The 26,241-nt window shown below is 37.0% G+C and overlaps 1 protein-coding gene across 3 annotated transcripts in view; it reads right to left on the reverse strand.

The window, feature by feature from the left end:
• Window positions 1-817: 817 nt before the first annotated feature.
• The window catches only part of LOC121388774 (enhancer of filamentation 1-like), a 69,832-nt gene continuing 44,408 nt past the window's right edge, over window positions 818-26,241 (reverse strand). For all 3 annotated transcript variants that reach the window (XM_041520267.1, XM_041520269.1, XM_041520268.1), the window contains exons 2-3: window positions 13,803-14,072; window positions 818-9,072 (exon numbers count right to left, since the gene is read on the reverse strand). In XM_041520267.1, the coding sequence (XP_041376201.1) occupies window positions 6,523-9,072; window positions 13,803-14,072 (2,820 nt within the window). In that variant the 3' untranslated portion in view covers window positions 818-6,522. The remainder of the gene's footprint in view (window positions 9,073-13,802; window positions 14,073-26,241) is intronic.

Raw genomic sequence — 26,241 nt, forward strand, 5'->3', positions numbered from 1 at the left:
AAATGGTTCTGGTTGTAAAATAGCGCAACATTCCCCAACGACAGCCGGATTCTTTTATTTGGTCAATGCAAAGACGTGTACACGCCTGATGCTCAAAGTGGCTACATGCGACGTTAAAGCCAGTTACAGAAATAAAAAGAGTGTTGTTGTTGTTTTTCTGTTGATCAGTTTGTACATGCTTTTCTATGGGTGTTGTTTTCACGAATAGATAACTCTTAACAACTTACTTGGGTGCATTTACCGGATGGAGAAGGTTTAATAATACTTAATTTTCATACTTCATTGAACCTGCAGTGCACAGCAGACCGATCGAAAATGCGCTAAATTTCCTTCATTCAAACTGCGCACCTTTTCCTTTCTTGCACCTGCCAGTGCAGGCGGTCCCTTCTCCTACCCACCCCAACCCTTTCCTGTCATGAACGGAGGAGCCTGCCGAGACCGGCAACTGTACCCATGACAGGCGTGCGCTAAATGGAATGGGCAGAATTTTGAAAATAGCAATTAGTAAAAAAGTTAAAGCTACTGACTGTAGCTAATGGGAATTTCCCTATTAGCTCAGTTGGTAGAGCGCTGGACTCTCGTACCGAGAGTTCATGATTCGAATTGCCTCAGTGGAGTCTTATTCTTAGCTCCACAAAAATCGTTTGTTATTTTCAGCCAGACATATCATTAACCGACTACACTATTTTCTCTCTATTTTTTTTTTACAACTCATTAAATAAGTTTTATATTTCACAACTACACAAACAGGCATGAGTAATAATATGAGCAACGCTATATGGTTAAAAGGGGGCTGAAGAAAAACATAAAAGGTGTATATTTAGAAATGTTTATTTCCCCGTCAGCTATGACACAAGCTCTGCTAATTCTGGTGTGTCAGATAGAGAATCTGGTTGTCTCATTAACACAGCAGTAACATAGCAGTCGTGTTATAATGGCGGCAGTAAGTAACTAAATACCATTTTCCTCATGGCAAGCTCTATGTACAGTCTGTTTCGTGTTAATCACAACGCTGGAGATAATAATACACATAATTCCACAACTACTTTATAAATCAGCTGGGCACTTAGTGATAGCCACTACATAAATACTTTACTTACATGTGTGTATTATAATTGTTAATATGCTCAGAGAAATTAGGTTTCCATATTGTGGTACTAGTGTGAACATTGATTTCTTGACTGGTTTTTAATGGTAAGACTTGACAAAGTGGGACGATGATTTTTCATTTCAACAGGTTAGTTAGTCTCTGTGTGCTTTAATCTAGAAATGGTTGAACCTCAAATCCAAAATGAATGTTTTCAGAGACTGTCCTCAGTTTGTTGCCATTATATGTTACTAACAGATAACCCTAATTCCTTGCTTAGAATGTCAGTGCCAATATATGCAATGTGTTTCTGGGGCCTAATTTACTAAACTCCTGCAACTTTTTGATCTCACAGTGCAAGGTTAAAAGACTTGGCAAGGATGATGTGATGAAGATGCGACATTGCTTATTAAGAGAGCTTTGTGAATTAGTCCCGTGGTTATCCTAACGTTTGTAGTAGCCCAAACTAAATTTTACTTTCCAATAATTTCATATGTACAAAAATTAATAATAATTATTATTATTAGGAAGTAAATGAAATTTTAGTTTGCTACAAATGTTAGGACAACCAGAAATGCATTGTTTATACCCACACTGATATTCTTTCTTTAACTTTATTAACGTGCCTATATCCAAAAAAGGTTTAGGCACACTGATATTCTAAACAATAATATATATATATATATATATATATATATATATATATATACACTGTTTAATTGTAGATATTAAAAAGGCTCTAATAGTCCAAAGTATGTTACCATACAGGCACGGTGGAATCAAGTAGACATGGGGGGGGGGGGGGGGGGGGGGCACTGACTGAGATCGAGGACACAAAGCAAGGTTCCTAGAGGGTCCAGAGGTATACTCCCCATACAAATTTGAAAAATAGATGTCCTGGAATGCAATTTCCTGCATTCTACAAGTAGAATTCATCTCTGTCTCAAGATTTACTACCAATAATATTTCTTATTCAGAATGTATGCCACAACAGGAAACTCAGGACAGTTTCTTTAAAACCTTGGACTGAACCAAGCTGGTTCATAAACACCAGCCTAAAGCATACAAACATGTTTTTGACTATATCGGAAATTTAGGTAGTATTAATGGATTAACACTTTTGATATCAGTGTAATTAAATTTATTTTTGAATGTGTCTTCATACACACGTAGAATATGAATAGGTTAAGTAATGAACTGAAACGTTTGATAGTTGTAATATAATATTAATCTACAACTCAAATTTAGATCATACAAGGTACTCATTGTGTTACAATTTGTAACATTCAAAATATAATTTTAGTGTATATATTGTATTAAAAGAAAATATTTTATGGTATTAAATGTATTCTGACCTTCAGTATACTACAAATTAAATACCAGTTTTAATGGAAATAATATCCTCATTGGAATCACCAAATTAAGGTACAGGTGTACATATGTAGTAATATACTAAGTACCACTAAACCTTCCAAGTAACAAAGTCTTGAATAACTCAATCCTTATATGTTGGTGAAAATGTGTAATGGTTATTACGAACAACAGCTTGGTTAATTAGCTTTTATTCTAACGCACAAAGCAAATTAACAAACACAAGTAAATGAAGCTCTATTTACAGCTCTCTTTTTTTTCATTCTAGCATACATGTAAATATACACTGTAGTCATTTGAATCCTAAGCACATCCAGCACTCCTGTTAACAATAACAATCAAATCTTAACAACACAGAATGTTATCAAATATATAAACTAATATTTTCAACATCTGCACTTACAACATATGTGACTCACTGGAATACGTGCAGCGGTCATAAAACAAAAAATATGCAGTGTTAGTAAACCAGACACATGGCTGTATGTATCACTTAGTTTTAAAGACATACTCTTCAAGTCAGTTTTAAAACTGACATTTTATTATTTACAATACCATAGTATTTACATGTGCATGCTTAAAGAGCTGGTTATAACGGGGTAATATGAGTTATACATGTACAGATACACTTAGCAGAGGCTTGTTAAACCAGTGCTGGGCTTCTAGAATTTTTATAAAAATCCACTGGCCATGGGATCAGTGATCTAAAAACATGTACTAGCCATGATTAAAAATTCACTAGCCCTACTTTAAGTAAATACAATTTTACTAATAGGAATAATTGGATATGTCATCTAAAGAAGGACAGAGCTTAAAAACCCTTAGATTTGAGGGGAGGAAAAGGCAGGATATCCACAATTACAAAATAGACTTAAATGCAGCATTTGGCAACAACAACAAAATTCACTAGCCACCAGGCATGGCAATGGTAGTTATTTACTAGCCCAACATTGAATATCACTAGCCATGGGAGTGGCGCTACCATAATCTAGAAGCCCTGTAGTGCTAGATCCTGAAGGGAGCTCAAGAGAGCCAATCTATGTACATGTACTTTAAATTACTTAAGATCAAAAATTAAAAAGCCCTTTGTTTTAAGTGACAGACCCTAGTTTTTAAACACAATGGTGTATTTTTCACTATTAAAGTTTTTTTTATATAATTAAAATCAGACATTACTTAAGATTTTATTGTTTAGATTGTCCAGTTCTGAACATCTGAAGCTGAACTGGTCATTCTGGTATTTGTAATACCACAAAATGCATTGTTATATTTTTAAAACACACAAACATGTACCTATGAAAAGTAATGGTTATGTAGACAAGCTGCGGTCTATTTTTAAGGGCATTCCCCAAATTCAACATCACAGACTTGATTCACTCTATTGTAACTTTATCAAAATGTGTTACAGGTTTGTAGATTAACCAAACTTAGTGTTAATTTTCAAGGGTTAGAACTATAGGATCTGCAACTTTTAAGTAGTTTTCATACAATTAAATGTAAAGGATTTACATTTTGGTGCAAAGCCTTACTAAAATATACACACTATATTTCAGAGATGTAAGAAATTCTCTGCCTATCAATTCTTACTGGGTCCACGAGATGGTGCAGCCTCTTGAAAATAATACTGGATCCGATACTGGAAGCCACTATGATATAAGAAATCTGATTAACTGGTTTTATCAATTTCTCTCTGATATAATAACACTTATTATACACAGAGTTCAAGATATTCAGGGTTATATAACCAGTATAACACACATATGTCATAATGTTTTTACATGCACAACAAATGACTTAATTTGGGGAAACAATGTTATAACTTAATGTGGCTTCCCCAGTCTTAAATGCTCACCAAAATGACGTCATTTCGTCGTTTCTTTATAGTTACATTTAAAATGTTTTGATATGGTCCTAGCTTGTTATTCATAAAAATATTATTTTGAATAATGTGGATAATAAAGAAATTATTACACTCACGTGTGCACTGTACTGATTTTACAAAACTGGTGTCTCGCTGTCGCTTGGGTAATACAAGACTACCAACACATGTTTCATAAAATCAGTATGACACACTAGCTCGTATAATAATCTGTATTTATTTATCTCTACAGTGATCATGTGGAAAACAAAACAGAATCAACTCTTATCCCTTGTGATGACTGAAATGAGGGTCGCTATTGCGGTAGCTATCGTAGTTTCTAGATCAAATCTGGCACTAACAACATGGCGTTAACTACTTGTTCTTATTAATCTCTCTATAAAAATAACTTGCAAAAAATAAACTTTATAAAGCTATAAAGGCATAACAGTTACACCAATAAAGAACAATGAACACTGCTAGAAAATATAATGAACAGCACTAAAGTCACAAACCATAAAAGAATCTTTGTTGTAAATAGACAATTCATTGCTTACACATAAAAGTAAGCTAGCGTGCAGATGACTGATTACTGATTGCATAAAAAAATAGGCATGCTGTATTCATAATAGAAAAATAAATTGCATGAAATTACACAACCATGAGTAAAATCTGGCAGGTTTATGTACACGCATGTTTATGTTAAGTTTGATTTCATGGTAATGTTACTGCAGTCTGTTTTCGTGGTAATGTTACTGTAGTCTGTTTTCATGGTAATGTTACTGCAGCCTTGTTTTCATGGTAATGTTACTGCAGCCTTGTTTTCATGGTAATGTTACTGCAGTCTGTTTTCATGGTAATGTTACTGCAGCCTTGTTTTCATGGTAATGTTACTGTAGTCTGTTTTCATGGTAATGTTACTACAGCCTTGTTTTCATGGTAATGTTACTACAGCCTTGTTTTCATGGTAATGTTACTGTAGTCTGTTTTCATGGTAATGTTACTGCAGCCTTGTTTTCATGGTAATGTTACTGCAGCCTTGTTTTCATGGTAATGTTACTGCAGCCTTGTTTTCATGGTAATGTTACTGCAGTCTGTTTTCATGGTAATGTTACTGCAGCCTTGTTTTCATGGTAATGTTACTGCAGTCTGTATTCATGGTAATGTTACTGCAGCCTTGTTTTCATGGTAATGTTACTGCAGTCTGTTTTCATTGTAATGTTACTGCAGTCTGTTTTCATGGTAATGTTACTGCAGTCTGTATTCATGGTAATGTTACTGCAGCCTTGTTTTCATGGTAATGTTACTACAGCCTTGTTTTCATGGTAATGTTACTGCAGTATGTTTTCATGGTAATGTTACTGCAATCTGTTTTCATGGTAATGTTACTGCAGCCTTGTTTTCATGGTAATGTTACTGCAGTCTGTTTTTATGGTAATGTTACTGCAGTCTGTTGGGGGGATCTATCCTATGAGATCAGGGTTTATCCAGTTCTGGGGTTTCAATCAAATTAGCTCCTGAAAATCAAACTAGCAGGATGAACAAAAAATAAGATAAACTACTGGTATATATAAAACTGAACATTTTGAAAACTGCAGATAACTATATTACTACTGGAATCAAAGTTTGATCCATTTATATTTTTAACAAGGCACTTCAATAGGACACATTTTGTCAAACTAAACGTAGTCTAAGAAAATGGCTTTTCTTTATCTCTAATCTTTGGTCATTAGTCTCATCTTATGAATAATGGAAGATACTTAAATTGTGATTCTAATACGGAAACATTGATAATCTGCTCATAAAACAAAACTCACAGCATTAAGATACTGTGATATATATAACGAATATCAAAATAACACTGCATATATGCAAAAATTAGTGGACAACAGTTCAGCACCAACAGATGGAATAACATTCACATTTGATTGTAACTGGGTTTTTTTTTTCTTCTTTCTTTCTTTCTTTCTTTCTTTAAGACATTAAAACCAATAAGACGACTAAAATGATGAACAATTATAGTTCATCATGGGCTCAATTATAGGTCTTATGTTAAAATTGTACTATTGGTCATAGATACATATCTTAAAGGTAGGTCTTGGTAAAATAGTACTATTGGTCATAGATACATATCTTAAAGGTAGGTCTTGGTAAAATAGTACTATTGGTAATAAATATATGTCTTTTTGTTAAAGTTAAAACTGTACTACAAAGCGACAACTTGTGATATGACCAGTTTCAGATCATGAGCAGCTCGCGACACATCCATCACCCGATCCACCATCTCCTGTACTGCAGGCACCGATGGGTACTGCAGTGCTGCCATTTTGGTGGCCGTCACAGACAGCTTGAGAGTGTCACACAAGTGATTGGCACATGACATGACTCGGTTCCTTACAACACTGTGCATCAGATTGCGATGGAGAGTGTCGCCGATGTGCACCAGTTTATGAGCCGAGATGATCACAAACTTACTGTGAGAGACGAACACGTTGGGAGGGTCACTGCTTTCAACGCAGTTCAAAAAAGCATCGATGGCATTGGTCAGCAGCGTGGAATGAGTCTCCATCTGACCGGAATAGAACACCAACACCTGTTTATCACTGGGGTCGAGCTGCTGACTGAGGAGCTTATCTGGAAGAGCTGCCTTCTCGGGCAGAATAAACTCACTGGCATCCGTCTTGATATTCACTGGGGTTTTCAGCTCCTGTTCTATCAAAGCATCCACATCAATCTGACCGCTGTCCACCTGGTCCTGCTGACCTGCTAGCAAGTTATACTTGCATATATCATCTGTATTCAGCGTGTCGTCTTCGTTTTCCTCATACTTGACACTGCCGTCATCGGACCTGGCTGATGAATCATCCGACTTGCATCCAATATCCACTTTGGCGAGATCCTCCTCAAGCTTCTTCTCATACAAATCCACCTGAATCTCAAGCTCCTCCTTGTGCTTCATGTGAGCAGCAATGTCACGGGACTCCAGCTGAACATAATCGTACTCCTGCACCAACACCTCGTCAGCATTCTGATAGATATCGTCACTGCTTGAACTGTACAATTCCTTGGGTGGTGTTAGAGAATTTAGTGATGGACTTTTCTTTTTCTGCTCTGCTGGAGGAGGAGGAAGTGGTCTGTCAGTTGGGGGTGGTGCAGGCAATGGGCGTTGCTGAAAATATTTAGAACGAATGCCTTGTTTCGGTTTCAGTTCTGGTTTTCGCTTAATTGGAGGCTTCGATGACATAAGAATATCATCCAAAGAACATCGTCGCTCACTGGTCCTACTGGAATTGAGTTCATTTGAGCGTACAAATAATAATGTGGCATTTCCCTGAATCAACGAAGCTAACTTTCTGACATTGCCAGTCAAATCTTTACACAATGAAACTATCTGTCCCAGGTCATCAGACTGACCAGAGTCCAAAGGTTCTGACAGAAGGTTTACTTGCCACTTCATTTCCTCCAGGTTCTTCAGAGATAAAGAAATAAGTCTTAGACTGTTTTGCAGTGGGTTGAGCTGCTTGTACAATTTATTCACCAATTTCTTATCAGACAGTTTCACAGAATTAGCCAATGTGCCTTGAGCAAAGTCAACAAAGTCAGCTAGGGAAGATTTCAGTCCAGTGCATGCAACTTTAATGTCATACATCTTTGTCTGTAAATTTTCCTTCTTTCTCCATGTACTACTGACAAAAGCTAACAGTTTGTTTGCAGATTTCTGCACAAGTTGTTGCAGTTTGACCAACAACTCAAGAGCAGCATCAAGCTCCAGTAAGAGCTCGTCATACGTAGGTATATCCGAGGTGGAGCCTCTAGAATCCACACTGCAGGTTGAAAGCCTTTGTCCTTCCTCAGATGAATCTGAACGAGCTGAGATCACAGAATCACGTGTTACCTGCGGTGGTACATCATACACATTAAGTGAATCATTAGTATTCATATTGACTGAAGAAGCATTGCCTCCACTCATATTTAAACTAAGGTACACTTTGGGCAAATTGTTTTTTGGTACATCATACAGGTCATCTAATGTGTGTTCTAGACTTTTGCTACGAACCACCTCAGGAGTTTTCTCACTTGATCTAGGTGCACCGAGATCAAAAGACTTAAACTTGGGCACATCATAATCTTCTATTAGGGAAGACTGATTGGACAGCCTCGATTTAGAAGGTGTGTCATATAAGTCGAGACCTGAATCTGCTGATAACTGTTTCAACTTCCTCGAGTCTTTGTTAGGAATATCATAGAAATCGTGTGATGATACATCCAGACTGGACCGCGCTGAATCACACGTACTGGAAGGATTCGACAGTCGAGGTAAGCTGGGATTAGACGTACAGCTGGACACTGTAACAGAGGAATCATTTGAAGTGTCTGATGCTACACTGGAGCGACTGGAGTGGCAGGATTCAACAGAATTACGAACTACCGATGGTGGAACATCATAGGTAGACTCAGGCATTTGAGCAACAGGTCTGGAAGATGGGGGAGTGTCATAAAATGATTGACTATGCTCTTCCTGCAGACTGCCACCTGACACCCGTTTTGATTGTTGTGAGCGATTGCTATCTAACAGTTCCTCGGATCGCGGTCGTTGTAGTTCCCGCCTTGGCGTTGTTTCCCTATTTGGAGTGCTTGCCCTCTGTGGAGATTTCTCCTTTGGAAAATATCTTGTTGGAGGCACATCATAATCTTGCATGCTTCTGTTGGGCGAGTCGTACAAGTCTCCTTGTGCAATCTTCTGCTGATTCACAACCTATAAAAATAAGCAGAAACATTTTATACTATTAAGCTCCAAAGAAATGTGCAACATTACCAGATTCTGTTTCAGTAATACAAGTACAATATATGATGAAAACTGCTCATTAAATAACATTTTGCCAATCACATGCAATTCGTAGCCCAGTGGTAAAGCACTTGCTTGATGTGCGGTCAGTTTAGAGATCGATCCCTGTCGGTGGGCCCATTGGGCAATTATCGTTCCAGCCAGTGCACCACAGCTGGTATATCAAAGGCTGTGGTATGTGTTATCCTGTCTGTGGATCATGAATATAAAAAATCCCTTGCTACTAATGGAAAAATGTAGCGCGTTTCCTCTCTAAGACTATATGTCAAAATTACCAAATGTTTGACATCCAATAGCCGATAAATAAATCAATGTGTTCTAGTGGTGTTGTTAAACAAAACAAACGTCTTCTTCACGTGCAATTTTATTTAATCAATATTACTTTTCCTGGATTCATTTGATGCTGTCTTAGTGCTTGCAGCACCACATTTTATGCTTTTGATAGATTTCAAACACTGTGTTATAGGTATCAGTCAACAGCACTGGTTAACTGACACTGATGTAAATAACTGCAGGTGTCAAGACTATAGATGCAAAATGTTGCTATAAAAAGAAAACGGCAAAGAAAGCAATTGACTAACTAATTTTAAAAACATGACTCATTGAAAACAACTGAGCAACAGAGCACCTACTGGTTAAACTGACAGGAGCTATTTCCTAGTCCCATTGTTAGTCCATCCATGATTTACGGACTATTTCAGGGACTAAGACAAATACACAAAGCACACCCCTCTAACCACCACTATATACCACCCTACATCGGACCTAAAATATGTGGTTCGTGTAATGTTAAAATACCATGGTTAATGAATAATCCAGCAATGGTTACCTGTAGTCGATCATTCCAGATTCCTAAATTAGTTCACAAGCAGTATTTCTAGTACAGTTTCGGGATGAAAGAAACCGAATGTATTTTCAATGCGTGAAGCTAGCACACATTTTACAATGAAGTTAAAATAGAACTGGCAAGTTGTTACAAAAACAACAACAAAAACCTCCACAAAATTGTCTTGAAGCACAAACACAGGTACTGTATGCATCACTTACTAGCTTCAAAGCAAAATGGTGAAAGTGAGTGCCAACTATTTTTGCTAACAGCCAAGTGGTTGAAACAATAATTCTAGATCAAGGCTATTTACTGAGTAGCACTTTGTTCTCAGTATCACAGACACTGTATTACAGTATGTATATCAGCATGTGTAAACAGAATAAAGAAGGAATCACTAACAAGGAAACTGATACAGCAACTGTTGCTGCTAAACACATTACACCCATGTTGACCATCATGTATTTTGTGTTCAGTATGGATCTTCATATATATATATATATATATATATATATATACAGTGAACTCTCTCAAGACCGGACCATTTGTAAATCAGAATTCCCTCAAACCTGGGCATTTCTCACAATCCTTTTTTAAAAACCTGTACAGAATTTAACCCTTCTAAACCGGATCCCTCTTAATACCGGACATTTTTATTGGTTCCAAGGGTGTCTGGTTTAGAGGGGTTTCACTGTACAACAAAAAATTCAACAACTCTCTCCTGAGTTTGCTGCTACTGCAATCGGTTTCTGACTAATAATGGCTAAAACTGAAAATAAGATGTCCTGAAATTGTATTTCCTACATTCTAAAAATAAACGTCGTCATGACAAATGCTGGTAAATGCCAAAAAAAATTTTGTTTTTTTAAATTCAAAATTATTTAGGAGTGCCTGCTTTTCAATGAGTTAGTGACATGCAACAGTGAGGCGAAGTCTACCAAGAGGTGATGATAAAAATGGACAGAGTAGTTAAAACTTGGTACCCTCAAAACAAGTCCTGGCAGAAACCCTGTACAAAAGGCATCCCCAATACAGTGCACTGAGCAGCCCTGTCTGTGTCTACCCACCAGAAAAAAGTCAAGTCTGCAAATTACATTAGTGAAACTATGAAAGACGGCATAAAAAAGGCCGCATAAACAAGAATGCCTTTCAGTCATGGAAATCGCCTTTCATTCTTTTTAGTGCAACCTTCAAACATTACCAGCACACTGTCAAAGATAAATAGCAGCCTAGTGGTTGCATTCCACAAACACAAGGTAAACACCGCGACATTGTCTTGACACAAACAATGGCAGTGGGTTTGTTTTGTTTTCACTCGATGCTCTCTCTCTCTTTTTCTTTGTCACACTTTATCAACGAGGCATAGTGAATCACTGCATGTCTTTGTTAATTTGTGAGTCACGCCTAATGTACTTGTTTATTCTGTATGCACATTTTCCAATGGCAGGTACATTTTACTAATTTATGGTGCACACAAAACACAATGTAAGACACTGGTCTATCTGTCCGTCTGTCTGTCTGCAAGGTCAGACTGATTTATAGCATGGACATTGTTATGAATGTTTCATCTGTCAGATTACCTTAAATCAATGCATTTTTGAAACTATGAAATCAAAACTGAAGCCCAACATCAAAGCGGCTAATCACGGCAAGCATCTTGTGCCAAGTCAACCCAGCCGAGGAGACGAGGAGACAAAACAGCGCCTTTCTCTTCACAATGGTTCCCAGCCATAACTTGAACAGTGCAATTTTCATTTAATATGTTTGAGTTAATAACAACAGTCTGACAGATTTCTTTGAAGTCTTGATTGCTATCAAGCACAATCACTTGATCTTCCCTTAAAAACTGGTGCCACTTTGACATGTTAGCAGGCAAATGTGTTTAGGCATTACCAAAATGAGTTTCCAATTTCATGTTCAACTCAACTTTTCTTGGGTCAGATTGTAAACTTTTGTACATTAAATGAAACAAAAAAAATACATACACACACACATATATCAGCACATGTACATGTACATACATGAAGTTAAATTTTGTTTTGTTTAATGACACCACTAGAGCACATTGATTTATTAATCATCGGCTATTGGATGTCAAACATTTGGTAATTTTGACATATAGTCTTAGAGAGGAAACCTTCTACATTTTTCCATTAGCAGCAAGGGATCTTTTATATGCATCATCCCACAGACAGGATAGCACATACCAAGGCCTTAATATACCAGTCAGGGTGTACTGCCTGGAACAAGAAATAGCCCAATCGATCCTAGGCGGGCACTTTACCACTGGGCTACATGCCACCCATACATGCATGAGTAAGTGTGTGTGTGTGCGTGCGCGCACACACACGCACATACACACACACACAAACACAAAGGTATTTGAAATTACCCTGTACAAATTCCTACATATTTGGTTTAATGAAACCAGCTATTCCTATAGCACTAATGTGCATTCTTAACATATTTCCATGGGATTAATTTCCATGGTAGATGAAGTCAGCTAATTTACCACGGTTGCTACACAAGACAAGCTTAAGTATCCTGCACATAACACAATATAATTATTATTATGACATTTATACCTACATGTGTAGTTTGACACCACATGAGATGTTGTTTCCGATACATAATAAAAAGAGAAGGACAGGATAGGAAATGTTTTATTTAACGACGCACTCAACACATTTTATTTATGGTTATATGACATCAGACATATGGTTAAGGACCACACAGATATTGAGAGAGAACCCGCTGTCGCCACTTCATGGGCTACTCTTTTTGATTAGCAGCAAGGGATTTTTTATATGCACCATCCCACAGACAGCATAACACATACCATGGCCTTTAATATACCAGTCGTGGTGCACTGGCTGGAACGAGAAATAGCCCAATGGGCCAACCAACAGGGATCGATCAAACGAACGCTTTACCACTGGGCTACGTTCCACCCCATAATAAAAAGAGAAACATTATTGACACAAGCTGAACAGGAAGGAAATGTTTTATTTAACGATGCACTCAACACATTTTATTTACGGTTATATGGACCACACAGATATTGAGAGAGGAAACCCACTGTCGCCACTTTATGGGCTACTCTTTTCGATTAGCAGCAAGGGATTTTGTTACACCAGTTGTAGAGCACTGGCTGGAACGACAAGCTGGACAGATGCATGTGTATTATATAGTATGTTTGGTGTATTTCAAGTGACAAGACAACAGTTTAGAACCCATATGGGCACGAACATGTGGGGAAAGATACTGCAATCCCTAGGGAACGATACTTTTTTTGTGAACTCATATTCAGTGTTTTAGTCCTATGACATCATTATATTATATGTAATAGTGTGGTCATAGTCTGTTGAAGTAACATGACATATTTGCCAGTGTGGCAATATTATTTTATCTTGCATTCGTGAAACGAAGTTGGCCTTTACTCACCAAAGGCTCAGGTAGGACAACATTAATTCACTCAACCAAGATAAACAATATTATTGCCTCACAGGTTATTGAGGCTTTGTTGATGTTGTGGTTAAGCCATCGGATGTAAGTCTGGTAGGTACAGGCTTCGCAGCCCGGTATCGGCTCCTACCCAGAGCAAGGTTTAACGACTCAGTGGGCAGGTAGGTGAAAGACCATACACCCTCTTCAATTAACCACTAACAACTAACCCATTGTCCTGAACAGACAGCCCAGATACATGTAGCTGAGGTGTGTGCTCAGGACAGCGTGCTTGAACCTTAATTGGATATATAAAATGAAAGTGAGTCTTCTTTAACTAAATTATACAAGACATGCATATATATTTTACCATGTTCTGAGATACATCCCAACTGCGTCTCAAGGACTCCGACTTGGGAGAGTCGTAGAGATCCCTTTCCATGGAAGTGTCCAGCATGCCAGACAGAATTTTGAGTCGGTTGCCTGGGGCAATGCCCTGCTTCCCTCGCAGGGAGCACAACCACCACCCATCAAGTCCGGCCGTGTCCTGTTCGACAACCGTCAAGACATCACCGCGTCGGAACGCCAGCTCATCTGGGGTCTCTGCGATGTTGTCGAACAATGCCTTTGCAAGAAACATCTGTAAAATAAGAAATAAATGGAATCATTATCAATAAAGACAATGGCTACTATTATCATTTTCTATATATGAAGACTTCATATGTAAACTGACGTCATATAACCGTAAATAAAATGTGTTGAGTGCGTCGTTAAATAAAACATTTCCTTCCTTTTCTTCCTTCAGATGTAAAAACTGCAAAAGGGGGGGGGGGGGGGGGTTTGTGCTTTCTATGTAAAATATATCAAGTCCACAATGGGTGATCTTAAGCTGAAATAAGTAAAATAAATAAAGGATAGATATTTCAAAAAATGAGTATGAAAATCAGAACATAAAGCTTTGAACTGAGTAATGATAGTAGAAATTGGTTTTGAGATAAAATGGGGTTTATCGTTTTTTGCACCTGAACTCTTCATATATAGCTGATACACAGGATGGGCATTATCTTTGAAATCTGGAGGCTGTTTTTGAAAAATACACGTGCCTGTATCTACTAAAAGCAATGAGGTGTAAGCATAAAAAGATGGTGGCAGTGATGCCAACATGCAACATATCCTTGAAACATTGAAACCGTCCAGCCACATGTAGTATTGTACTTATGACCACTAGTTATATAAAAATTTACTAGTATGTCATGATCTATTTTTCTATTAATAATAAACCAGGCAATCTCACTGGTGAAAACCCCCAAAACATACCAGAATAGACGAGTGTTATGGTAAAAAGAAAGCTAATAATATTTAGCCACATCTGCTGGGGTGCATGTTGTCAAACACACAATCCTTTAATTTCTCTTATACTTCTATAAATGGATAACCATATCCCATGATTCATTTGAATAATGTATCCACTAGAACAAAGAATAAACCTCTACTACAGCACGACCAAAACGTATTGATTGAAAATGCTCAGCGAACAAACTGAACATAACTTAGAAACAATTCTTCCTGGTGAGTGCAATATGAACAAAGTGTAATCCACAGACATAAAAATCAATAGCTTCCTACTACCTGGCTGAAATCAGAACAGGTATCTCAAACATTCTCGAAAACCCATTTTAGTGATATAGTACATGTATAACCTAATTTAGAAAGAGGTGAACTCAAAAACCTGTCAGGTGTGACTATACATATATATATATATATATATATATATATATATATATAAACACATGTACATATCATACAGGTACCTGTACATATATAGATTTCATATTGCAGACCACAATATTGATCGACAGTGACCTACAAACCATAAGCCATATCAATAACGCATTTATTACCTGCTGAGAAGTGTTTGAGCAAGTCATATTTCCAGCACGTTTCAAACGTCACACACACGTTTCACAACATGCAAGTATAAGAAGCCCAAGTTTAATCAGGCTGCCCAAGATAATACACAAGTTGTAAATCAGGCCAGGCCAAGACACATTGAGACAAGTCAACACTTTAAGGAAAGGACAGGAATATTTGTTTAATCTCATTTCATTTCAACTTATTTTCACTTATATCCAATTAAGGTTCAAGCATGCTGTCCTGGGCACACACCTCAGCTATCTGGGTTGTCTGTCCGGGACAGTGGGTTAGTTAGTTGTTAGAGGTTAGTGAGAGAGAAGAGGGTGTAGTGGTCGTTGAAACTTACTCTGGGTGAGAGCTGGTATGGGGCTGCGAACCCTGTACCTACCAGCCCTATATCCAATGGCTTAACAACAACACCACCGAAGCCAGGGGTTTTTTTCATTAACTCACCACCTACAGGCCTCCCCATTTGGAAACGGCAGGAGAGTAATCCATTCCAGGCAAGGAATTTCAAATAAGGAGAGCATTTTGACACATTTAAAAAATAAACATCACAATAATATATACTAAATCAATTTGGTGAAAGATGATTGCAGAAACCTTGTGGACAATCCACAAATGACATTTTGAAAAAACGCCATGATGCATGTATTTCAATCTAATTAAAATTAGCTCCACTATTACATGTGGATCTAACAGCAGCCCGTTGGAGCTCATGTCCAGTTGACCTTTCATTCGACCAATCGAAACCTTACTTGCAAAATCATGCCAGTAATTTGAAAAGAATTTCAAAACATTCGGGATTATGCCGAGGGTATACAAAATGATTCGGGAGAATTACGAAGTATGCTGGAAACTAATTTCAATATAAAATTTTATATAAAATTCGTTTCAAGACGGGAAAAAAAAAAATGTGATGGTATAGCCATAAAATCTGTTTATACTAGTATACAATCCAGAGTTTATTACTGCACTTTTCCCCCTGTTTTTTCAATGTTGAAATAGACCAACAAGTTCGCCTATTGCATAAATAGTCTTGCCCAATATTTTTAGAATTTGTATGCTCCTGAATAACACTATAAAAGGCAAAGTGTAATTGGTCGATATTTAAATTGTTATTTATAGAAGAAATGTCACCTGGACATGGGAGTCCACGCAATGCTGTTAGATCTACTGGTTAAGACCAGTAGAGCTAATTTTAATCAGATTGCATGTATTTATAGGGCAAACCATGCCAGGCCCATCAGAAAAAATTATGCTGGCTCTTCACACACACACACCCCACACCCCCCCCCCCCCCCCCCCCCCCCCCCCCCCCCCCCCCCACCCCACCCCCATGTGTGTTAAATCTTTTAATACCCGTGAGCTAGCTAGGCTTTCTGGTGTGCATACTCTGACGCATAAATACCAAAATAAACATTGCACTCAATGGACCAATTCAAACCTGCAGGCCCATACTGAGAAGATTATTATATGTTGTAACCAAGCCATAAAAAAACCTCATAAAAATGGCTCCAACTCATACCCACACCTTCCTTTTATGGCAGACATTATCTAATGATCTACACTACATTGACAAGACTTATGTGTTTACAGTTTCATCCTTTAAAAACAAATAGGGTAAGTAAATAGTTGGCGTTTTTGTTGGGTTTTTTAAATCATTAGGTTTACAGGCATGCCAATCTGCTTCTTTTGAAAAATGACAATAACAAAATAAAAATAAAACTTTTGTTATTTTTTGTTTTCTGTCTGATGTTAAGATTATTTATGGCATCAAGAAACTTTAGGGTTGCAGCTTAAAATTAGGGTACCGGTAGGTAGAAAAAGTGGAAATATTTTTTTTTTTTAGGCCTTATATAAAACTATTGTAATTTAAATTTAATACTCATCAGAAATGTATGAACTGTACACATTCATATTATGTATGAATATTATAAGGACAGTCCAAATTAGAGCTGATAACCAAATAAGGTGGTATCTAAAACTTCAATCTCTTGAGGTTTTATGTCCAACATAAGCAACCAATGTTATCCACAGAAAACCTCAAGAATTTCACAAGAATTTCAAAAGAGCTAAGCCAAATAAAAGCTGAGCTTAACAAAAACGTAATATGCAAGTTTACTTACTCACTGCTGCAAACAATGAAAATTAATTACTAGGTTTTTGTCAAAGGAGAGACAATAAATGCAAGCAATAGCATTGTTACAAATAGTCTTTACACATGGTACTGCATAATATGTAGATTCCTTTTAAATATTAATGGGAATCCAAAACATCAATATAACCTTTTCACTCTAGACATACATGTATAGTCCAAGAATTAACAGATTAAATATATATAATTACAAACTTCACACCGTTATTTTATTTAGTCTATTCTTATTGGACGATGTCACTTAAAAACTGAATGTTATCCTTCGATGAACCTCAGAAGATAACATGACTACATGAAATAGGACATCATTATGTAAAACAGGTAATGAAATGGACGTAAGAAACTGATTTTTGTTTATTTTTAACTAAATATACATGTAAGTGTTGTTTGTAATTTTTTATAACAGTCACAAATTTAGTATTAAATCCCTTCCATCACTATGCAAGTTTATACAATTTGTGACTGTTATATATTGACAAATTCACACACAGTCAAAAAAAATTCTTATATATATTATTAAAAACCTATTAAATTAGAAAGATTATGAAATGGCAACTAACTATTAATTACCAGTACAGAAGATATAATAATAATATTTCCAAATTTTAGGTAACCAGTAATTGGTACACATGATTTTTATCTTGAAAACAGATTGTTCTGTTACGTGAATTATATTTCTGTAATCAGAAGGAAGTTGTTTTTATTTAACGACACTACTAGAGTACATTGATTAATTAATTATTAGCTATTGGATGTCATATGTTTTGTAATTCTGAAATGTAGTCATCAGAGGAAACCCACTATATTTGTCCTAAAGGGATCTTTTATAATGTATGCACTTTCCCACACACCACAGCCTTTGACCAGTTGTGGTGCACTGGCTGGACAACTCAACTACTAGTACATGTATCTAAAACCTGCAATAAAGTGAGATACATGTTCCTTCTAATGTTTGCAGTTTTAAATTCAACAAGAAGTATATAATGATTTTACTATGTTAGAAAACCTTTTCAGAAGTACAGTTCAGACTTCCGGTAACAAAATAACTTTTGTAATAAAACTGTACGTATTGTAAATGTATTATTTAAATCAGAGGCTCTCAAACAACGTGTGCACTATGTCAGCATGAGAAAGGACACATCAGTGCTTTACCATGCTAAAAATAAAGCATGTGTTTGCATAACAACTTCCCCTGGATGACCACACTAACAGCACTCATTTCACACCAATTAAACAGAAGCATCTTTATTGGACTGGCCAAGGCCTGGATGACTATTACTAGGTGTTGCTCATCCGCTGACTATGTGGCCCACTCAGTGAGCTGTTAGTCACACGGTGGACGACCAATTGGACCGCTGCCAGGCTGTCCTAGCTCTAGACTGGCAAACCACTGATTGCCTGTCAGTCAGCAGGTTTATATCTAGAGGTCTCAACCCCCAGGGTGAATTAAATACAGCATAAGTCATTACTGCATGTGTCTGCAAATTTAATTTACAGTGACCGACATGTACCTGTAAATAGAGAAGCCCGTATTCATGCATGTACATGTTTATGTAGCTGCTATGTACGTACAACTTGGGTCTGTAAAAGTTAAAAGTTTGTTTTGTTTAACAACACTACTAGAGCACATTGATTTATTAATCATCGGCTATTGGATTGTAAATATAGAGACCCATATGCATGCATGTACATGTGTACATGTTCATGTTCATGTAGCTGCAATGTACGTACAACTTGGGTCTGCTAAAGTTTGTTTTGTTTAATAACACCACTAGAGCACATTGATTTATTAATCATTGGCTATTGGATTCTAAATAAAAGAGACCCATATCCATGCATGTGCATGTTCATGTAGCTGCAATGTATGTACAACTTGGGTTTGTAAAAGTTAATGTTTGTTTTGTTTAATGACACCACTAGAGCACATTGATTTATTAATCATTGACTACTGAATGTCAAACATATGGTCAGTTTTAAACAGTCATAAATTAAGAGAAAACCTATATTTTTCATTAGCAGCAAGGGATCTTTTATATGCACCATCCCACAGACAGGATAACACATACCACGGCCTTTAATATACCAGTCACGGTGCACTGGCAGGAACGAGAAATAGCCTGATGGGCCCACTGACAGGGATCGATCCTAGACTGACCGCGCATCAGGTGTGCAATTTACCACTGGGCTATGTCCCGCCCACCCAACAAACAAGTAATGTCCATGAACAAGCAGATGTAGGTGTTGGTGTTTACTTTGGGCTGAAAGTATAGATAGCCTTGGTTAGTGCTGACAAAAACAAACAAGTAATGTCCATGAACAAGCAGATGTAGGTGTTGGTGTTTACTTTGGGCTGCAAGTATTGATAGCCTTGGTTAGTGCTGACAAAAACAAACAAGTAATGTCCATGAACAAGCAGATGTAGGTGTTGGTGTTTACTTTGGGCTGAAAGTATAGATAGCCTTGGTTAGTGCTGACAAAAACAAACAAGTAATGTCCATGAACAAGCAGATGTAGGTGTTGGTGTTTACTTTGGGCTGAAAGTATAGATAGCCTTGGTTAGTGCTGACAAAAACAAACAAGTAATGTCCATGAACAAGCAGATGTAGGTGTTGGTGTTTACATTGGGCTGAACGTATAGATAGCCTTGGTTAGTGCTGACAAAAACAAACAAGTAATGTCCATGAACAAGCAGATGTAGGTGTTGGTGTTTACTTTGGGCTGAAAGTATAGATAGCCTTGGTTAGTGCTGACAAAAACAAACAAGTAATGTCCATGAACAAGCAGATGTAGGTGCTGGTGTTTACTTTGGGCTGAAAGTATAGATAGCCTTGGTTAGTGCTGACAAAAACAAACAAGTAATGTCCATGAACAAGCAGATGTAGGTGTTGGTGTTTACTTTGGGCTGAAAGTATAGATAGCCTTGGTTAGTGCTGACAAAAACAAACAAGTAATGTCCATGAACAAGCAGATGTAGGTGTTGGTGTTTACTTTGGGCTGAAAGTATAGATAGCCTTGGTTAGTGCTGAAAAAACAAACAAACAGATCAACCTAAAAGACATTATTACAAGGGGCAGAACATAACCCAGTGGTAAAGCGCTCGCTTGATGAGCAGTCGGTCTGGGATCAACTCCGTCGGTGTGTCCATTGGGCTATTTCTTGTTCCAGCCAGTGCACCAGGACTGGTATATCAAAGGTCATGATATGTGCTGTTCTGATAGTGGGACAGTGCATATAAAAGATCCCTTGCTACTAATGGAAACGGTGTAGCGGGTTTCCTCTTTAAAACTATATGTCAAAATTACGAAATGTTTGATATTCAATAGCCGATGATTAATAAATCAGTGTGCTCTAGTGATGTTGTTAAACAAAACAAACAAACAATCTTATTAGAACACAATAACCTACAAGTTAACTATTCATATTTGGGTTGGGTTTGGGGATTGGGGGTTCTAAATGAACTTCAGACTTGGAACACTCATAACGATGAGCACTAGTTGTGAGTCAACGATCTGTTACGCAGCTGTCATGTATTTACATACAGGTATGTGCATAACAACAATGCACCATCATCAGCTACATGCATGTGGTTATCCATGCCATCTTGTAACCTTGAACTAGACAGCAGCAATAACTGACTGGCGATTACTGCATGCCAATTTACATTTTACTGCTGTTATTCTGTGGAAATTTGTATGCATTTAGAATACGTACTATAAAATGAAAGTACAAACATAACTTGCTCCATTGACAGCAGCTGTTTGGTCCATTTATCTGTTTACTATTAACGACTCATTAGTTTGATGGCAAATTTAGCCTGTCAGTAATACAATTGGTACTGTACAGAGTGCAAATTTTTACAGACAGTCTCTAAATGCCAGAGGGTATATGAAGAGTAAAAATACGTACCCTAAACTCTTGGATATCAATGAAAAAATTGTATTTGGTTTTTAAAAGATTATTTTAAAAGAACTGTTGTTTAAAATTTGTCAAAGTGCATAAAATGCAGTGTCCAATTTCAAAAGATTTCAAACCCTTAACCACCTAATAGGGACACTTACATGTGTATGGTCTGTTTTGTTTTTATTACACAAATTATTTTCTGGCAGAAACCCTGCAGAATCCATTAACACAATTTACAATATTCTTAAGAAAAAGTTTTACGACATGAATCGAATTCCATTGATTTCAACCTTCCTGGTGATTTATTTTCTACATGTGGTACCCAGCATATGTGTACCGCAGTCAAGAAGACAATGTAACAGCTCAATACAAGGGGAACAGCAGGTAGCAGTCCAGTACTGCTTATAACATAATACTAGCACTAGTTCGCTGCCAACAGTGTGTGGAAAGACGTTTTTTTTGTTTAACGACACCACTAGAGCACATTGATTTATTAATCATCGGCTGTTGGATGTCAAACATTTGGTCATTTTGACCTATAGTCTTATAGAGGAAACCCGCTAAATTTTTCCATTAGTTGCAATGGATCTTTTATATGCATCATCCAACAGACAGTGCAGCACATACCATGGCCTTTGATATACCAGTTGTGGTTCACTGGATGGAACGAAAAATAGCCCAATGGCCCAACCGGCGGGGATAGATCCCAAACCGATCACACATCAGGCAAACACTTTACCACTGGGTTATTTGTCACGCCTTTTGTAATGTAACAATATGGACACTAGCTGGCTGCCAACAGTGCATGGATGATTTGGACATATCATTGTAAAACATTCTTAGAAGAAAACATTTGTTCTTTTTTTCTTTCTTTTTTTTGGGGGGGGGGGGGGTGGGGGGGTGGATATTACACATCTAATTTTGGTTTTTATTACTGTACTACTTATGAAATGTGATATTATTTGACAAATCACCACCATTATTGCAATCAGTAAACATAAATATAGAGATTTATAATTTAATAAAAATACATCATACTTAAGGTTTTCTGCCAGGAGGTACTACATCAGAGGGTACAATTATGTACCTTAACATTTTGGAAATTAACGGATAGATTTTTATAATTTTTAGATAGATTAATAGTAAGGGAACTGCATTTTAAAATTTGTCATAGTATATGAAATGCAGTGTCCAATTTTAAAACGAAAATCTTTCAAACCCCATAACCACCAAGTATGGGCACTTATGGTCTGTTTTGTTTTTATTACATACTCTAATTATTTTCTGGCATGAAGCCTGTACACTATCAATTAACATTTATTCTTAACATGTCAAAATTCTTAATAAAATATACAGAAACAGAATTTTCAGCTTGAATAACTTAAAGAACTTTATCCCAACAGCTGCATGTTAATTATTTTTTTAAAGCAGGAGACTGCGTATGAAAAATAGGTGGTTATATTTACAGAGTGCAGTGAGGTGTATGATTGTATTAAAGCATAAGAAGTAGGTATATAGTGATGATGAAAGCACTGCAGTCACTTGAAAATTGTCACCCAGTGTCTACAAACTCTAATAAATTGCACGAATATCATCAGCTATTAAGGTGTCCAACAAAACATTTGCATGTTTGTTTTAACGACACCACTAAAGCATATTGATTCATTAATCACTGGTTATTGGATGTCAAACATTTGGTAGTTTTGTAGTCTTACAGAGGAAACACGCTATACTTTTCCATTAGTAGCAAGGGATCTTTTATAAGCACCATCCCAGAGACAGGATAGCACATACCATGGCCTTTGATATACCAATTGTGGTGCACTGGCTGGAATTAAAAATAGCCCTATGGGCCAACCGATGGAGATCGATACTAGACTAACCACTTATCAAGTGAGTGCTTTATCACTGGGTTTCAACCCACCCCAGCTGTGAGAGTGACATCCATGACAGACGCAGTAATGCACATCAACATAACATGCCAAAAATAAAGTATTAAAAAACTCCGCACAAAACAAATATTATTTCAGACCATGGAAACGTGTATGGAGCTGTCGTAAACATAGCCAATGTTGTACTGAAGTGAACTATCAACAAAAAATTAAATACATATATAGATTTGAAAACATACCTTATAGAACTAATTTTTTTAAATTTTAATTAAATATTAATGAACAGTGTGTTTACAAGAGGAATTCCTCAGCAAGGCAAAAACCACACAAGGGTGAAAGTTCAAGAACCATTTTCTTTCAACACAGAGTAACACGACAATGTTTTTAAGGTGAGGCGGGACGTAGCCCAGTGGTAAAGCTTTCGCTTGATGCGCAGTCGGTCTAGGATCGATCCCCGTCAGTGGACCCATTGGGCTATTTCTCGTTCCAGCCAGTGCTCCACAACTGGTATAACAAAGGCCATGGTATGTACTATCCTGTCTGTGGGATGGTGCATATAAAAGATCCCTTGCTGCTAATCGAAAAGAGTAGCCCATGAAGTGGCGACAGTGGGTTTCCTCCCCCAATATCTGTGTGGTCTGACGCCATATAACCCTAAATAAAATGTGTTGAGTGCGTCGTTCAATAGAAACATTTCCTTCCTTGTGTTTAAGGTCGGGATCCACTTCACCCAACTCTGTAAGTTGCTCTTTAACCTCTACTTCTTGGGAGACAGTAAGTGTAATAAAACATATACCAATCCTTTAACGTATTTAAAAACTAATGTGCAAACATGACTCTGGGTTTTTTTTTAGGATGTATCATGTTTTAAAGATATACCTGTAGCTAATCTACCGGTACAACATTGTATGCAGTCAAATAAACAGCATCCAGATGTGTAAATAATAAAAAATAGAAGACAAGTTAGCACGCCTAATCATAAGCACTGCAGTGTCCTTCAGGGCATGAAATTGCCCATTTCCTGGCAAAACAGATCTCAATCATGAATCATCTAAATGGCCTGGAATATACATTTTCAACAACACAACTAATTTCAAACACACAATTAAGCCAATATACACCATTAAAAAAAACCCTGAGTTTTAACGGGTTCATACATGCAGCTGGTTTGTATAAGATACAGATGTTGCTGTGTGTTGTTGAGGAGCACAGGTACATGCAGTTACTTGTAACATGTGTGTACATCATCACATGCTGCATTTACAACAACAAAAAAACCCAGAACAAATAGGATAGAAAGATTAAAGGCCACAGATTATCTGAATATTGTCACCGGCCTCGGTGGTGTTGTGGTTAAGCCATCGGACTATAGGCTGGTAGGTACAGGGTTTGCAGCCCGGTACCTGTTTGAACCCAGAGCAAGTTCTTAAGGGCTCAATGAATGTAGTAGAAGACGAATATCACTTTGTTCTAGTGTGTCCTTTCTTCAGTAACATGAGAGATAAATATATTAAACCTTTTTATTACAATAAACCATCAACATTTAAATTAACACAACTACTGTCCAGCGACAATTCAAAAGAGCTAATTAAATTGTGTAAGTATTTGAAAACTGCTACCACGCATAGAACAGTCAACATTGATACATGACATATGTTATTATATTGTATATTATTGCTATGCATGCATTACCTATTTACAATAAAATTTTATCGATTGTAACCCGATGCTACATACCATTCCCTGCAGTGTGCACATTATATTATTTTATATATAAATATGTATGTATGCCTACAAAATGTATATTTTTTGGCAAAAATAAAATGTTTTTTTTTTATTAAAGGCCACTACACCCTCTTCTCTCTCACTAACCACTAACCAACTAACAATTAACCTTCTGTCCTGGACAGACAGCCCAGATAGCTGAGGTGTGTGTCCAGGACAGCATGTTTGAACCTTATAAGCATGAAAATAAGTTGAAAATTAAAAAAATTAAAAAATGAATGTTGTCAACATTGAAGTGTTGACCCCAGTACAACTTTCCACAAAGCAGGCAACAGCGGTGAAGTGGACTGATTTCCTAAATAAACCAACTGGGTTATTTCTCATTCCAACCTTTACCCTTGATGCAAATAACATACATGTGTAAACTATATACAATTAAATATCCATCATAAATTGATGAATAGTCTATGATCATGAGAAGTTAAAAGGTTTGTTTTGTTTAAAGACACCACTAGAGCACATTAATTAATCATCGGCTACTGGATGTCAAACATTTGGTAATTATGACTCGTAGTCATCAGAGGAAACCTGCTAATTTTTTTCATTAGCAAGCAAGGCATCTTTTATATGCACTTTCGAACACAGAGAACCAGTTGTGATGCACTGGTTGGAACAAGAAAAAACCCAATCAGTTGAATGGATCTACCAAGGTGGCTTGATCCTGCGATGCAAGCTCCTCAGGTGAGCACTCAACTGACAGCTAAATCCCACCCCTCACCATGTTTAAAGTAAACTATACAATCAATTATCCATCATAAATTGACGAATAGTGTATGATCATGGAAAGGAACGTATACTGCCCTGTCATTGATTGTTAATTTAGACTATTCTACATGTTATGTGGCCATATATAGCAGATTTCTCTGACATTATACATCAAGTGTTCTGGGGTGAATTAGTGACTTGTAGGGTCTAGCCCCTCGACAGACTGGCCAGGTTATTTACCATTCCGACCATCAACCTTGATGCAGTGAACTTATATGTGTGTCTCACAACCATTTTTAAAGTATACTATACAATTAAACAGCCAACATATAAATTGAAGAACAATGCATATGATAAGAGGAAGAGGTTGGAATCGGAAATTGAAATTTTTTTTATTACTGCAATTCGGTACTTTATTGCAAAACGACACTCTACACTGCCCTGTCATAGGTTGT

The sequence above is a fragment of the Gigantopelta aegis genome, chromosome 14 (assembly GCF_016097555.1).
Source record: "Gigantopelta aegis isolate Gae_Host chromosome 14, Gae_host_genome, whole genome shotgun sequence".
Lineage (NCBI taxonomy): Eukaryota > Metazoa > Mollusca > Gastropoda > Neomphalida > Peltospiridae > Gigantopelta > Gigantopelta aegis.